This window comes from Ambystoma mexicanum, chromosome 12, assembly GCF_040938575.1.
Source record: "Ambystoma mexicanum isolate Mex_15411 chromosome 12, UKY_AmexF1_1, whole genome shotgun sequence".
Classification (NCBI taxonomy): Eukaryota; Metazoa; Chordata; class Amphibia; order Caudata; family Ambystomatidae; genus Ambystoma; species Ambystoma mexicanum.
In genome coordinates, this window is record NC_090936.1 from 927144412 (window position 1) to 927161683 (window position 17272).

Genomic DNA, 17272 nt, shown 5'->3' on the forward strand with positions numbered 1-17272 from the left:
CAATAATTCTAGGTTCCATGTGATAATGTCCCTGCAAAAATGTTGCCATGCAAGAATGGCGCCGTTTCTTTGCAGACATATTATCATAAGGAACATGCGGGGGACACTCTGTGGCCCCCGCAACCCCTGCTCCCTTTTACCCCATATATTGTCCCCATGTATAATGTCCCCTATGCAGTTTCCTGGCAACTATATGTATGGCGACAATATATACAGGTTTAATACACAAAGGAGGTTACGGGGAAAAGAATAATTGTATACTGCTACACCAATAGCAAACCCCAGGATAGGTGAAACCTATATGTTTAGCATGAACAATACTGGTGAGCAGTGTTGGCCACAGGTGGGGACAATCCTTACTCTCTACTGCGCCAGGGGAGAAAAAAGATGACCAGGTGACCTGCCTGTGGAGTTTTTTAACATATTGGAGGCGCTGACTGTAGATCTGCTTTACACAATGTTCCTGCAATTGCTAATGCTGAAGAAGATGCCAAGATCCCTCTCCTATGTGCTGATTAGTTTTCTCCTTAAGAAGGACAAGGACCCAATGACATGTAGGAGAACTGATCATCCTCCACAGTACGCAAAATTTTTGCAAAGATCCTAGCATGAAGACTGGAGATGGTGCTTCCTAAACTCATTCATCCAAATCATTGTGGGTTTGTGAAGGGACAAAATGTGACTGACAGCATGCGTAGGTTGTTAGGAAAACGTTTGAGGCAACAACATGTTTGGAAGGCCTATAATTTGATAACATTTGATGCAGAGGAGGCATTTAATAGGAGAGACTACTTGTTTCAAACCATGTCCCAGATTTGGTGTTAGTGATGGATTTGTCAAGATGACAGGACTGCTATACATCTCTCTGACTGCTTAAATAATGACAACTGACATCTTGGACTGCTTCTCCCTGTGGCGGGGGATCAAAGCCAGGTTTTCTGATTTAACCACTGCTGTCTGTTATTGTGACATTCGCTACAATCGTGGGGCTAGCCTTTGGAGGTGCTTGCCAGGCGTTATTTTTGAATGCAGTTCCTCCTTAGATTCTGTGTTACACATCTTGGAGGAGTTTGGTCAGTTCTCTGGATATACAGTGAATTGGTCCAAAAGTGAAAATATACTATTGTTCGGGTCATGCAAAAAGGCAAATGCTCAATGAGCTCCCTCACACCTGGTGTCCACAGAGGAGTAAATACCGAACAATATGGGTGACATCATACCTCTTCACTATAGTCGGGCTCACTGGAGAAACTCTGTGACAATTTTGCTTGTTGGACATTCCTGAAGCTATCCTTATGGGGATGACTAATACATAAAGCGCTCATCAAGATGATGAGGGAGTTCACGTGGATGGGATGAGAAACCAGCTTTTATTGCTTTCTGGAAACTGCAACTTAGAAAATCGAGTGGGAGACTGTGACTGCCCATGTTTGAACTATATCATGTTGCCTAAAGTGCAAGACACATATGTAAATGGATTGTGGACAACAGCGAAGACCCTCGGGTCAAGGTTGAGGCGGTGGATACAGGTCCATTAGCAACACCAGGCCTACTGACAATGGTGAACATGAAAAATAAAGAGAAGACCTCTTGAAAGAGTTTCCGAGGGGCTGTTAAATGTGAATGTCTAAAACTTGGGGCCACAGTCCACAGCTTTTCTCCTAAGATCCTCTGTGACTGAGCCCGGCGATAACCGAAAAGGCCGTCTTTTGTTTTGGTCCAACTCATGCCTCTTTAAGGCAAAGTATATTATTGATATATGTAAGTCACAGGGCTGACTGCCTGTCCAGTTATTACAAGGAACCTTTGGACTGGACGACTGTACATACAGCAAATACTGGAAGTTTATGAAGGCATTGGCTAACCCCAACAGTACCAATTCTGGTGACCAGCACACATTATGTAACACAATAAACTCTACACTGCGGGCATGATCTATGAGTTCCGGACAGAGAATGAAGGTGTGGAAGAATGGCTGGTGGGGGAATGCTGCAGAGAAACGGGCAGTAGGGTGCTGGGAGAGGACTGGCTGATATAGTGCACCAGCACTATGCAGACATCCATGGATCTGTGTTTACATACTTGGCAAGTTAAAATCCTACATAGAACATACTGAACACCCACAAAATTGTTCACAATGGAGCTAAAGGATACTCCCCCCAGCTGGAATTGTGGTCATGCCTTTAGCTCCCTGTAAGGACAGCATATATCAAAGTAAGACGGACACAAGTGATCACAGTTCAAGGGTGATTATTCAACTGCAAAATGGGTGAGATAAATGCCTAATCTAAACCTAAATCTAAGATGGGAGCAAGCTACGACCATCAGATAATAATAATACTGTCCTTTTGGAGTCTAGTCAAAATAAAAGGGCCTATACTAAAATAAACGATTGCCAATCCTTATAAGTGAAAGAAGTGTTCACAAAATGATAAGTCAGGATGTGTAGGCCGGGGCCTCCTTTGCCCACGTTTTTAGCATGGGACAGGGCAGGTCGTTTGAGCACAGCACACTCCAGAGCTCCTCCGGCACGAGGTCACAGTTCCTTTCACCAACATCAGGGCCTTCTGTGCCCAAGTCTCTCTAGTGGATAGTCTCTTGACTTAGAAGACCTGATGTCCCATAAACAATAAACAAAACTTCCTTTTTCAATATTCACGTAGGGCGATTTACTCTTCACCCAGGATCAACCTCAGCCAAGCTCCAATCCTTCTCTCACTGTTCGCCTCCCCTCAGTCTGGTTCAGACCAACTTCAGTTTACAGACAATCGAAGACGTTCGAGTGTGCACAGGATTCATCGCACCCAGCTGCAGGACCACTTTGATTTTACAGTTCAACAATTCTTCCCTGCTCAAAGGGGTCAGGGGAGGCATGGCACCAAACCGATACCTTCGAGTGAGCACCCATGCGGCACCGGACCACTCTGTATCTGGTACCAATCTTAGTTTCACAAAGTTCAATTATATTCAAGGTCTCTTTCTTCATACAATGTTGCTGCTTGCAACCTTGAGCATAACACAGTCTGATCTGCTATCAGTTTCTCCAACTCACCGACTGTGCTGAGCTCATTGGTGTTGCTTTGCTGTCAAAGTCAAGGACGGTACCACAGTGGCAATCACTTCTTCCCAGCCTGGCTATCAGTGCAGGAGGATCCTGTGTACCGTTGACACATGCTACACCATTTGTCTGCTACTATTCCCGGTCTTTTGTTTCTTTTGCTTGAGGCTTCTTGAAAGTCGCGGTTCTGGGTTGAAAAAGGCATGGGTAATTCTCTAGTTGTCGTCCTCTCCGATCTCACCGCCTTTCTTCTCGGTTTGAACTGCCGTCTCAGGATAGCTGCTTGCTTGTGCGTTGGGCCTTGCTCAGGGTGTGCTTTCGTGCTCTGCCTTTTATCCGTGTGGGTAAGTGTAATGGGAGTCAGGTGTGTGTAGTTATCAGTAATTGCCTGACTCTGCCTGACCCTTGTGTTGGGACATGTCAGGTATATGGCTCTGGGGCGTGGGGGTGTTGAGTTTCTAGATATCCTACCTGGTAGGATGGGGAAAAGGTGCCATAAGGAAGGAGATACCGCATCTCACTCTTTGGTGTCCCATTTCCACTGCCCAGAGACCCCCATCCAGGTGATCCTCCCGCATTGGTCCATCGCCTGGAACTGGATCCAATGACGATGGCCATGTCCCGGCCACCTGGATGACAGATCCCCGGACACTAGCAGGTGAGAAACCTTCAGGTTTCTCACATACTTGACTCGTATGCATTGTGAGTTAGGGAGTGTATGGCCTATTTGGGATGTAGCAGTCAAACTGGTTGGAAAAATGCCGGGGGTAGTGGTTGCTGGGAGTTATGATACATATGTTCTGAGTGATGTGGACAGCTTACAGGAGCTTGTCTGAGGTGAGACAGTCCAGTTGAACATGTGTGTGACAAGGTTAGTTAGGAAACTAATATTGAGGTATTGGAACAATTAGGATGTCCCCTGTGCAAGAGAGTGGCTTTCAAGCATCAATGACAGGATTGTAAAGGAAAGAGAGATATGTCAACAAACACAAAGGGATCAGAAGATTTGCCTTATCTGTCTACTCCTCATTCTGTGGAACCTCCACCCCATCAAGATCAGACCTGCCCCCATGCTTCTGCAATTCAGGAAGGTGCTCAAGACATTCCTCTTCATGAACTTGCTCCTTCTCAACATCCAGTACTTCAACTGGTCTGCTCCGCAAGGAGAGCAGATGTGAACTGTTCTGTGCACCCACACCCCCTTATAACAGCCCCTTCCCCGTGGCTGCTGCAAGTGCTCACCCCTTCCAGAATAGCCACCTTTCTGTGTTCCCCCACTCCTTTAAGCTGCTGCTAGTGTACCTGTAACGCTCACCTGGTATCCACAGTGACGTCACTCAGCCTGTTCTGACGACCTCGAACCTTTCCCTGGAGTCTACTCGACTGGAGACTGGGCCTGAAACACAGGATTGGTAGAGTTTAACTCCCTATTGTCTCGGTGTGCTTGAACCCCTTCTTCCCCGGGGTCCAACTCTTCCCTTTGATCCACAGCTCACCTTGTTTTCTTGGAAAGTGTGCTCTCCGTCCTGCTTTCAGCGCAGGAGTGCGTTGATTGATGCGGGGTCGTTGCTGCCTAGTTACTTCACTGGCAAGAGTCCGACAGCTAAGTATAATGAGTCTTTTGAACAGTTCTCTAACTTTGTTCCTTTCCTTCCTTAGATGATGGCCTGGGTCCGGGGATGGCGACGTGCTGCTGAGATGAGTAGTGCTGAAGGTGAGTGAGAGTGCAACCCTTTCGTATTTGTATTGAACTGAGTTCTTTTTCTGTGTCTTTTAGGTGCTGCAACGCTTTCAGCGTGGATGCCGGTTATGAAGAAGAAATGCGGTGAGTAAGCGCAGTATGCGGCGCCTCTAGATGTTTCCACGCTAACCTGGAGTGTCTTTTCCCTCTTACAGATGGATGAGAAGTTCCAGAGACAGAGTTCCCTCAGAGCGGCTGGGATTCAGGTAAGCGTTTGAAGCTCATACAGTCTTTAAAAAATAAGCGAAGATTTGCTGAATGCTTACTAATGCCTTTTTTCTGTTCTTTTCCCTTTTCCTTAGGAAGCGGCGTGCCGGGATGGGAATGACACCGCCGAAGATGCCCGCAGAACAGAAGAAGTGATGAATGATGGGCAGAAGCGCCACAAGGTAAGGCTGTTCCTAACAGTGTTCTTGTTCTTGCAGCAGGAGCTGAGCACAGAAGAAAGATGCAGGCCTACTGGAGACCGATCCGAACACGGTGAGTGTCATGCTACAGGTGCAGAAAACACAAAGCATGTTTCTCAGCCTGGGCGTGGCTTAAATAGTCTCTGGGTATCCCAGGTGTCTCTGGGCTGAACCACACCCAAAAGACTAGGCTGCACATGCAGTTCTGGGAACCGAAATATGTGGGGGCATCCATCTTGTCCCCATCAATGCACTACAAGTCCAATCCCCAATGTTATCCTATGGGAGTGAGTGAGTCTGGTACCACAAGCGCCACGTCTGACTCCAAGTGGGTCTTTGGAGGGATGGAGAGGCCCTTGAGGGCCATGTAGGTGATTGTGGCCTGGCTCCAGCCTGACATCTTGGAGGGTTGGGGACATGAGGGGCAGGAATCATGACAATACCCTCTTCTATGTTAACCTCCCAGTTGCTAATAATTTACCTGGTGCTAGAGGACTGCTGCCTGCATCTCAGGATTATCACCTCCTGTTACTGTCGCCGACCTGCAGTTTGCCTTATTCCTCTGTGAAGTATTCCGTTGCTTTCCAAACCTAGGTTCACAGGCAATAAATACAAAAAAAATAACAAAAAATTGAATAGTGAATTATTGAGCGATCACACCTTTTCTTAAATTACTGCATTGAGACTTTAGATGGCCATCCATTGGCTGGTGATTTGTGTATGTTTTTTTCTGCAATTTATATTTCTCTTTTGTGACCTGTGAAGTCCAGCATGTTTGTTTGCTGCTCGTTTGATAACAAAAAAAGACCATCACAAGGTAAATAAGTTACAGAGGATAAAGAAGGGACTCCATCAGCAAACAGGGGAGGTACAGAAGAGAGGATGGTGATAATATCAGGATTTAAGGGTGGTGCAGAGGAGGAACTGGTAACATCAGGAGAAGATGAAGTTGGTATATCCGAAGGTAGAGGTGGATAAGGAGGAGAGTAGTCCTGTAGTCAGCCAGTGCAGGGAATTTCCAGTGGGTCTGGTTGTCCGTAAGCACCATGAGATGGCAGTATCAACGGGAATCGCCCAGAGAGGTTACAACAAAGTCATTGAGGTCTTCAGCAGGTTGCCTTGAAAACTCACCAATAAAATTACAAAAGTAATCCAAAAAGGGGTGTACACCGAGCAAGAAGTAATGCAATTTATTCAGGGCCTCAGACGCAGCTAGGAAAGCAAAATTCACACAGAACGTGGAACAGAACTGCATGAAAAGCGCTGTCAAAGAAACACGCCTAAATCAACAGCTTTTATAACCATCTGACCTAACATCAAAACATATTGACACATTTGATCCATCCTTTGAACAAAGATCATTGGAGCAAACACGTCATTACTCTACATTGGGACATACATTAGCCTGCAATGATTGGTTGCCGAAAATCTTACTACACCACCCTAGACCACAACTGTGACGTCACAGTCCAACCCACAATTCCCACATCATGAAGCCAAGGAATTGAAACATTTGGAATGACCAGCTGATCTTTATTCATCTGCCGCCGATCATCCCCATCCGCCGATGAGAACACTACCGATCATGACACTGACAGAGCCTTGAACTAAAGACAAGTTACCGTTTTAATGTTGCATCTTAAGAACACTTCGAACCGCTTCCCAAGCTGAGTTGTGCTAAGGGGCAATTTGAAACCGCCATGGGACACTCCGAAACTGCCAGCAGACCAGTTTCATAACTAATATACCAAATTATTAAATGTTAAGTTTGCTGCCTTTCCCCTGCAACTGTGAGCTTGGCTCTGTGCCCTTGAAAGTATATCATAAGTAGTTCATTGATTCCTTCTCGTATGATCCTGGGAATGTGTACTTTTTGCAATGTGCTTTCAGCCCCTGTGGCTGCTAAGCAAATGAAAACATGCAAGTTTATTTCTGCTAAAGTGGCATGCATGCTGTGAGGTCTGTTTGCAGCACCTCGATCTAATGGCAAACCCTGCAAACTGACCTGTAACCTATCTTTATTGTTTATATGCTATCTACTTAAAATTCAATTGCTTAGGGCATTCTTAAGTTTAACACTTAAAATTATTTAACCGTCAGTGAGTCCCCCTCCCCTTTTAATGTGCTATTCCTGCAACTGATATTTGCGCACCTCTTTTTCATGCTGAGTTTGCATTTCCACCACAGAGGCAAGAGGGGGAAGTAGCGGAAGGGGCCCTAGTTGGGGCAGGCCTAAGTGATACCTCTCCTGCTCTCAGTGACTGCAACTCCCATGATCCATCTGATGGCAAGACTACTTTCTAGTCAGTCTGGGACCCAGGAAATCCTTGAACTAGATCATCGCCTGAAGAGGTCGGGGACACCCTAAATCCTGCAGTGCCCAGAGTACTAAGAAAGGCAATCGGACTGCATTTATAACTGTAATGACTGATACCTGCCTGCTGGCCTTCCTGCACTGCCGCTTGGCCTCTCTTGAACCGGGTTAGGCTTCCCCTTGGGGTCCTCCCTTTTTTCCCCCTCCCTTGCCTGGTTGCACCTTGTGTGTAGGCACATTATAAATGACATATCAATCATACAGTCCTTCGAGTGGCTGGAAAGGCTCCAGCGTGCCTTGGTGTCCAAGAAGGACATTGTGAATCCCTCCCAGAGACATAGTGGTCCCAGTTAAACCCCAGAAGAGCCATCCTGACATTATTGCTTGGAAAGATACGGTTTCTATTTTAAGTTGACAACTTTGCCCCAGGCAGCTTGTGACACGTTTCAACTAATATAGTTAGTAATGGCCACCATCAGGCAGTGTTGGGATGGCCCCGTTAGTCAGTTTAAATATTAACTCTTTAGGTGGTATTAAAGATAAAATGAACCCCTGTTAGATAGTGAAGTTATGTTTTCACTGAGCAGCATTATAATGTAGGTAATAACGACTTCCATTAGGCAGTTTAGATATGGCCCCATTAGGTAGTACAGATAATACGGATCACCAAAAGCCACTGTTGGCGTGGCCTGTGGATATGACTCGAGTGTATTGTTTTGGTAGTAATGACCATTCACATGCAATAGGTAATATGAAGTTTTATCACATATTATATGTACGGTTCCATTAGGCATTAATGACACGCAACAGCGGGTGGCTGATGAGTTGGTGCAATTGATGCACGACAGCACTACAGCCATTTCGCGCAAGCCTGACATTGTGGTTATATCCCTTCGACTGCGCTCTCGGGCCCCTCGTAATCTGTGACCTTTTGACACTCCATACTGATGAGTCTGGCTAGAAAGCAGCGAATGGCTTAGCTTGAGCCTGCGTGTAGCATCTCCATGCTCCACTGATGTCTCCCTCTACTTTGCCTGCCTGCAATGCAGAGTAAATATGGCATTTTGTTGCAGTGTTGCAGGAAGCAGTTTCCAGTTCCTGCGTGGTATTCTATATATATTGACGTGTTACACAATATCTTTTTTTTGTATACAGATGGCAGTGATGATCTTCAAAAGAGCCGTGTTTGAGTCTAGGAGAAAGCCGAAGGGAGTTCTGCGGCCCAAGCTAAAGAGCAATCTGAAAGATACAGAAAAGGTATGCTCATGTTCTTGCTACTATGTTTTAAAACACCATCATGTTAAACATTATTCATTGTGTCTATTATGAGTGCCTTCCCACGATTTCTGATTGAGGCACGGCTAATGATGTGATACTGAAATGTGTCTCGCAGAAGAAAACCATAAAATCGGGTAATCAATGACATTTAACATCTAAGATAGGTAAGGTTTATACTCTACTAGGATTGACATTTCATACGTGTTTGTTTTTATTGCATCAATATGTACTTGATGTGTATTTGAATGCAAAATATGATAATGTGCTTTAAAATGTTAAGCAGTAGGTACAAGGGGGCTTCTCTGAGTCGGGTCTCTCAAATATATAAATTACTGGACACCAGGGACACAGTTGTCAGTTTGCCGTATGTGGTGAAGTGGGATTAAGATCTAGGAGGGGTAATAGAAGATGAGGCGTGGCTGAGAATATGGGGAAGAATACACAAATCCTCCAGGTGTGCAACGTGTGGGGAATTATTTATTATTTATTTATTGCATGTGTCATACGCTAAGTTACAGAAGGCTTTGCATTTCTGGTTACAGTAGAGGAAAGGTTAAAATCAAAAACGTACTGATAAACAACTATGGGCACCAAGCTTTTTCGAGCCACAACAGAGAGATATTTACAGCAGGTTGTCTATACAGTAACAGGTCAGGATAGGGTACTCCTTGTTTAGTCTTTGTTCAAGTCTTTAGGGATTTTTGGAATTTTGGGTGCAAATGTTCGCTTCTCAAAGTCATTGGAAGGGCGTTCCAGGTTTTTGGGGCTAGGACCTGAAAGCTCCTCCGCCCCCACTCTCGTGAGTTTGTAGCATGGGACGCAGAGTTGGGAGCTGTGGTTGGATCTCAGTGTTCTTGTCGCTGTGTTAGGCGTTACTATATTGGTGAGGTAGATGGGGGCTGCTTCGCTATGCATTTGTGTGTGATGCAAAGCGTTTTGAAGAGAATTCTTGCCTTAATGGGTAGCCAGTGAGCTTCCCTTCTGATCTTTGAGATATGGTCATATTTTTGTATGCCAAGTGCTGCTCTCAGGGCTTTATTTTGTAGGAGTTGTATTTGTCGAGGTTGCCGTTAGATGCGCCTAGGAATAGCACATTACAGTAGTCTAATTTAGACAGTATTAATGTGCGAGCGAGAGTAAGGCAGTTTTGTGGGGACAGAAATTGCAGACTAAGTGCAATTAATTGAATGTTGCTATAAATGTTACAGGTGGTATTTAACACAACATGTCAGCTGACTACTTTGCGAATTGGACGAGGGTTACATTTTGATGCTAATTTAAGGCTGCGGGGGTCGTGGCTGGGGATTTTCTCTATTTGCAGTGCATTTTTCTGTATTCATGCCATTTCCCACAGTATGTTAAATCAAGGTTTTTTGGAGAAAAAAATGTTAAGCAGTAGGAGCTCATATATATGTCGCCTTCAGTCCACATGCAGTACACCCTCTGGACAGCCACAGTTGAAATGACTGTTGCAAACAGTTTTGGCTTTTTGCAAAAGGAACCTGCATCGGCCACTTGGGAGTGCCTCCCATGATAGGATATGATATGGCATTTATAACGCGCCTATACACAAGTGTTTCAAGGCGCGACAAGGCAAGGGAGGGGAAACAGAGGGAAGACAGGGACAGCGATCCTACTAGGCCAGGTGGCATTGAGAATGCGCAACTGCAGGGGAGGGGGGGAACGGAAGAAAGTGTGTGGGGAGAGGGAGGGGCCGTGCAATACATATGATAACAGTAAAATAAATAAAGACAATAAATAATAAATAAAGGTGTGGCCAACTGGTGGCAAGTGGAAGGGTAAGTGCAGACATCGGGTGACAAGTGCTAGTATGGGCTGTAGGGATACAGAACAGTCCCCGAGTGCAAGGATTGCCAGGGGGCAGTACAGGTGTGCAACTGGCAGGGAGGGGACCTGGGCCTGGGATCAGAGAACCGGAAATAATTGAAGGAGCAGCACTTCAGCAGTGGATTTCCACACCCCTGTGCCACTACGCCCCCACTCAGTTCCCTGATGATTTCCAGCGTTTGTATGTTGCATGTCACAACCCATATATCTACAAGTACATAGTTGGCACCCTAATGCTAAAACACCATCCACGAGATAAAATTAATGGGGGTGCTGAAGTACCTCCTTTATGCCAAAACAATGTATCTGCAATAGGTGGCACATATGCACCACTTATGAACCATAGTGAATTGTCCCTCTTGGCACTGGCGCGCCATGTATGAGCCAAAAATAATTGTGGAGCTAAATCCCTATATATACACCCCACAACTAAATTTGATGCTAAAGCACCATCTATGAGCCAATGCCAATAGTGGTGCTAAAGTACCATATGTGGTCCAAGCCAATTGTGGCACTTAACCATCTCGAATTGCATCTCCTAGTGCATTGCTCTGCTGTCCTGCTTCCTTCTGCCAGATCATATGAGGAAACAAGCAATCGTTGGTAGACATCTACAAGTCACAAAATATTGTCACATGGTCTACGTGCTTTGCCAAAGGAACGGTTTCCAAATTCTAATTGGAGATATCGATCCTCGGAATAGGATATCCAGGGGGAGATCCTTCCTAGATACAGTAATGGTGTGGATGATGCTGTCTGTAGAAGGACTGTCCTTTACAGAAGTAGAAGACTTCCTAAACAAATAGAGTACAAAAACTGTGCTGGTACAGTCAAACAACTCTAACTGGAACAGGTGTGTTTTAAAACATTTTTTTTTACCAGTGTGAGACAGGCATGGTATCAAGAGAGATGACACAGACGACAAAGATATATTTGGACAAAGCTTTATTAATCATCTGGATGGTGTAACACCTAACTAACCCTATGCTATGGCAGGATTTCCCTTACTAAAGAAATCTTAGGAAAATCTGTGTCTAGAAGTCCTAAAAAAAAAGTTTGCCTATGTCAAAAAATCTATGCATGTTCTAACAACTACAACCAAAACTAGTGAGAAAATGCTCTTGACCAAATATAAGTGTTCCAAAGTAAATGCTCAATGATTTGCAATTTAAGTTCTTCTACAGTTCTGTCTCAAAATCAATACAGTTGCAATGTAGTCTCATGGCAATAAGGACTGATCAAGTTCTGTGGTTACCTTTTGCAGATTCACAAATATCACAGTTCATTTCACTTGCCGGTCTCTGGTTTCCCTTTCCCAGGTTCCAAAGATAACAAAGTTCACACAATACTGTGGTCTTGGGATTCCCTTCCACAAGATGAATATTCTCCAGGTTTTGTTCTCAGGGTTCCCTTCACCAAGATTTACTTTCAAAAGTTGACTTGTTTCTTTGGCTCACCAGTTCCCAAAAGATTAGGGGATCTACTTGACCCTTCCTTTGGTTAACTTCACCAATGATTCACCTTATTGCTGCTTTTCAACCTTTAGTGGTTTTTGGTCTAGGCGCAGTTGTCAGTCCACCCATCACAGGTCCCGAAACCTTCAGTTCCCCCAAGCTGATGCTCAATAGTTCACCAGACCATATTTTAATTTCATTGTGGTTGTTAACACTTTGCAGTCTTGTTCAAGTAGCAACTTTCTTGTCATTTCATATATCCAGCATTGCAGCATTCACTTGGTTTTACTCCAACCATGCTTTCCTGGTATTCAATATTCAAGATGTATAGCTTTACATTGTGTGAGCTCGAATAATGTCTTTCAAACAATTCAGTATTCAATAGATGCATGTTTTACTTGTACGTGCTCAGCAGCTCCTTTCATCAAGTTCAGCATTCAATGTGTTGCTTTTACTGGTACGGGCTCAACAGCCCTTTGGAAAAACCGGGGTTCCCAGTCTCTTTGAGAGCCTTACCGGTTTACTACTGCTCCACTTGGTGGCTTCCCCTCCTTCACACGGGAGAAGCTTGCCAGTACGCTGGCTGCTTCCTTCCAGGTATGAAGGACTTTGTGCTGGGCTCCGCCTCTGCTCCTCACCGGCCTCTGCTCTCCGCATTCCTCCACAAGAATACCTGGTCCAGCTCATTCCGCTCAGCAGGAATTCTGGGATCTTCAGCAGGCCCCTTAGCATTTCGGCTTCCTGTCCCTCTGTACGCCAAAAATGTGGTTCTGTTCTCATTCTGCTCCTGAACCACTTCCACCTCTTGGGCCTCTCGCACCTTCCTCTGGGCATCCCCAACATTTACACTCTTTCATTAATAATGGGCTGCATGTGACATCAGTTATTCCCAATTGCCTGACCTTGTTAGAGTCCATTATTGTGACCTCTCTTCTTCGTCACAGTACCAGTGGTGTTGGCAATAGGAAATCTGCACTGCACCTAGTTAGTTGCCTCTTCTTCCTCCTAGTACTTAAAGGAAAATTACAGGGGATGATAGAATAAGATTGACAATAGCCCATAAATGGCTAAGGGAGGGGAGGGTAAGTCAGTATTAGGAAAAGGGGGGGATACCATGTCTCGCCTTTCCTTGGCCACCTGAACAGAAGATCCCCGGGGAGTAGATGTGAGAGCACCTTCAGGTTTCTCACACCAACCATAAGTCTTCATTCAACTGTTAGCCATTTCTGTGCTAACCCTATAAGGGAAACATCAGAAGATGCCAGATTTAGAGATTTTAACTGCCTCGCTAAATGTAATAATGCCGGAGAGAACAAAGACAGTGTTGTCTGCAATTGAATATCTTTCACATGACTGGGCTTCTGTCTGTTGTACATTTTCAAAACAACGTGTCTTTTTGCTGTTGCTGCAAATAACAAAGGACTGCCTGAGTTTCGGAGAGAAAAAATTGTCTGGATCAGAAAACCTGTGACACCGCAGCTCTGTGCATCATTGAGCAGACAACAGGAAATTAAGAGGGTCAATGTATTACAATTAATCATAATATCCTTATTGTTGTGCTCAGCATTTGCTTACATATGCCTGATGTAAAATGTTATGAAGAGAGCAACAGCCAGATGACATTTTGTTTTTCTGACTACAGTCATTATTCTTTGCATTTTTTAAGGATTCAAATTACCGCAGATAGTTTTTCTTGCTGCCTGAAACTGGTAATGGGCATAAAGTCTGTTTAATATGCAGAATAAACACAAGACAAAAATTGCACAGAACTGCTTCGAGATGTCCGACTCTTCTGGTACCAGTAGCATACACTCTAAAAAAAGTATTACATCAATGTAATTACAACCAGGGTAATGATGTGTTTCCTATTCTGAAATGAGTGCTAATGCATACTAGAGTAGCTAGTATGTGTGTTTTGTTATTGTAATCAATTACAGTATCAAAGTGCAGCTTTTGGAGAGTGCGGCTTGGTTTGTTAAAATGCAAACAGCAGTACTTCCAACATACACACCAAATGACTGAAGTGCTTTCTATCATAACCCATATTCCAAATCCTAACTTCCACCCCAGCTGCCCTCCTTGGCTCGTCGCAGTGTTTGTGGCAGGCAATTGTGCTATACAAGACATGTGTTCCTGTTGGTTAGATATCTGTGCCTCGTGGCACGAGAACCCTCTCCCTATAACTAAATATAACTATACCCTTTATCTTTGTTTAAACGATCAACATGAAATGCCATTAAACTTCCCTACACACTAAATCAAGAAGCATTTAAACTTGCAACATAGTGCCTCCTTTATTCTCATAAAATAGGAACCCATAAATAATTCCTTTGCTGCCCTTTTTGCATTTGTGTATTATCTTGTAGAGGTCTGATCAGTAAAAATAGTAAAGACAAACAATGAGCAAGTCCTACTATTCTCAATAAGGTGCACAGATATAATCCTAGTATCCAACCATTTTCTTATTTGCTTAAATGAATATTGAAACGACTGCGAGTCTGCAATGGACCTAACATCTAAAATGTGACATTAAAACCTAAATTATGTACTAATTTTAGTGCTGTCTAAAGCAGCGTGCTAGTAGTAATGTGATCTTACTTCTGCCCTATACACACCTATTCAATAGAAGGTCTAAACCCCTATAAAATACCATGCCTACTAAAGACAATGGGCATCATTACAAGTTTGGCAATAGTCCGGTGGTAAATCTGCTGGATCACACCAAACCGAATTATAGTTACCGCCACTAAATCCAGCGGAATTACCGCCAGATTACAAATGGTGGTATGGCAGAGTTAGTCCCCATGTATGGCGTCCATGAGGATTTTGGTGGAATTACCCCTGCAGTAAGTCTGCTCATTTGGCTGTCTGTTTTTTAAAAAAAATATCTCTTTATTGTTTTTAAAACAGAGGAAACTTAAACCCCTGCATCCTCCTTGCTCTCCCCTTCTGCCCTCCCCTCCTCCCCTTGGCAGCCGGCTGGTTCCGAAAGTCCCTTATCTGTGAAGTCTCCTTTCAGAAAGGTGAGTATTTCACCCCCATCCATGTCAAATTTCTGCAGGTTATTGTTTGTGGCATAGGTGCCCATTCCAGGGCAACCAGTTCACATATTTTCCTGAGCCATTCCTGTTCCGTCGGTATTATGGGGCCCTTCCACTTTTGAGCTATGAGGGGCATGGCCGCCAGTGTTAATATCACCCGTGCCCTCTCCCTGCCCTGGTGTTCCCCTTCCTCCTCCTCTTCTCTCAGTCCCAGGGGGACAAGTTTGGGGTCCCTCCCTGCCCTCCCCCCAAATGCCTGTGCCTGCGCCTGGAGGACTGCCTCCCAGAATCGAGGAATCCAGAGGCATTCCCACGAAATGTGTGCTGCGGTTCCTACTTCCCCACGCCCACTCCAGCACTCCTGTGTTGCATCCGGGTACATGCTGTGCAGGCGGGCCGGGGTATAATGCCACCATATAAGTATTTGTACCACGCCTCCTGGAGCTGGACGGCTCTTGCTGTTTTGGTATTTTTCTCCAGAGTCTTTCCCATTCCTCCTCTGTTATCTCCCTGCCCACCATTCGGTCCCATCTCCCCATGTATGGTCATCTGTGTGGTGGTTCTGCACCTTCCAGTATTTTGTAGAGGCTAGATATTAGGCCCTTAGAGCCATCGTTGGTTAGGAAGAACTTCTCAAGCTGCGCGAGTTGTCTAGTAGTGGCAGCCTGACGCACCTCCTTATTCATCACCAAGTGTCTTATTTGGAAATACCTCAGTCTTTCGCCTTCCCCCAATGTGAAGTCTTGTTGCATTTATGGAAGGTTTTTATCCTATCTCCCGTGAACATGTCCCTTATCTTCCTGCAGCCCCCCTCTCCCCAGGTTTCAAAGGCCGCCAGCTCCCGTCCTGGCTGGAATTCCTTGTTATTGAAGATCTGTGTAAATGGTGATGGGTACGTTTTTATCCCTTTGTCCCTTACCACTCTAGCCCATGTGTCTGGAAGGGCTTTAGTAATGGCACTCTTATAGAGATGTGGTCTCCTATTACGAGGGAGCCACAGGACCTCCCCCAGGTCATGTTGGGCTACTGCCCTGTCCATCTGTTTCCATTGCTTACCCCATCCTGTAAAAGCCACTGCTGAATCACTCTCATTTGCGCTGCTATATAGTATTGTTGGAGATTAGTGAGGGCCCTTCCTCCCATCCTCCTAGAAGCCTCTAATAGGTGACGGCTTATCCGCGCCTTCTTGCCCTCCGATATGAAGTCACTTGTTATCTTTCCTAGTTCCCTAAAAATAAAAAAATCCCTGGGTAATAGTAGGGGTATAGCTTGGGAATAGGTAGAGTAATCGTGGTAATGTGATCATCTTCACTGCCGCCATCCTACCCATCCACGACACCCTGCTGTTCTCCCATTTCTGGTAGTCTCCCTTAATTGCAGTTGGCTGCATGACATACTGATAGTGATGGGGTGATTTTGATCCCCAGGTATCTAATTCCCCCCGGGCTCCACAGGAAAGGTGAAACCGCTTTCAGTTCCCCCGCTGCCTCCCTCCCCTGTGTTATATTCATTAGCTTGGATTTCCCCAAATTAATTTTCAGGCCCGAGACCTCCCCGAGCATGGCCTCTGCTGCTACGAGTGAAGTGTTGGGGTTCGTAAGCGCTAGCAACATATCATCGGTAAATGCTGCCACTTTGTCGTACCCCCCGAAGGCTATCCCCTGAATTCCCTCCTCCTCCCTTATGGCCTGTAGCAGAGGTTCCAGGTAGATTGCATACAGTGGGGGGAGAGCGGGCACCCCTGTTTAGTTCCTCTGCCCAATTGTACCGCTCGTGACATTGATCCGTTCACCACAAGGCAGAGCGTCGGGTTTCTATAGTTCGCTTGTACCATTCTGAGGAAGTCTCCCCCTCAACCCCATTTTTCCATTACCCTAAAAAGGAACGGTCACTCCACCCGGTCGAACGCCTTCTCCGCGTTTAATGCCAATAAGACCGCCGGAGTGGCCGTTTTCTGTGCCTTTTGCACCAGGTGTGCCACCCTCCGAATATTGTCTGCCATTTGCCTGCCTAGTACGAACCCCGCCTGATCCGGGTGGATAAGTGTGGGGAGAAGGATTTGTAGTCTTTTCGCCAGGATTTTGGTGTACATTTTAGCGTCGATATTTATACGTGCAATAGGCCTGTACAA

The 17272-nt window shown here is 45.2% G+C and overlaps 1 protein-coding gene across 1 annotated transcript in view; it reads left to right on the forward strand.

The window, feature by feature from the left end:
* CFAP54 (cilia and flagella associated protein 54) overlaps window positions 1–17272 on the forward strand; it is a 3669934-nt gene that overhangs the window by 660893 nt on the left and 2991769 nt on the right. The window contains exon 8 of the mRNA XM_069629416.1: window positions 8676–8777. Within this exon, the coding sequence (XP_069485517.1) occupies window positions 8676–8777 (102 nt within the window). The remainder of the gene's footprint in view (window positions 1–8675; window positions 8778–17272) is intronic.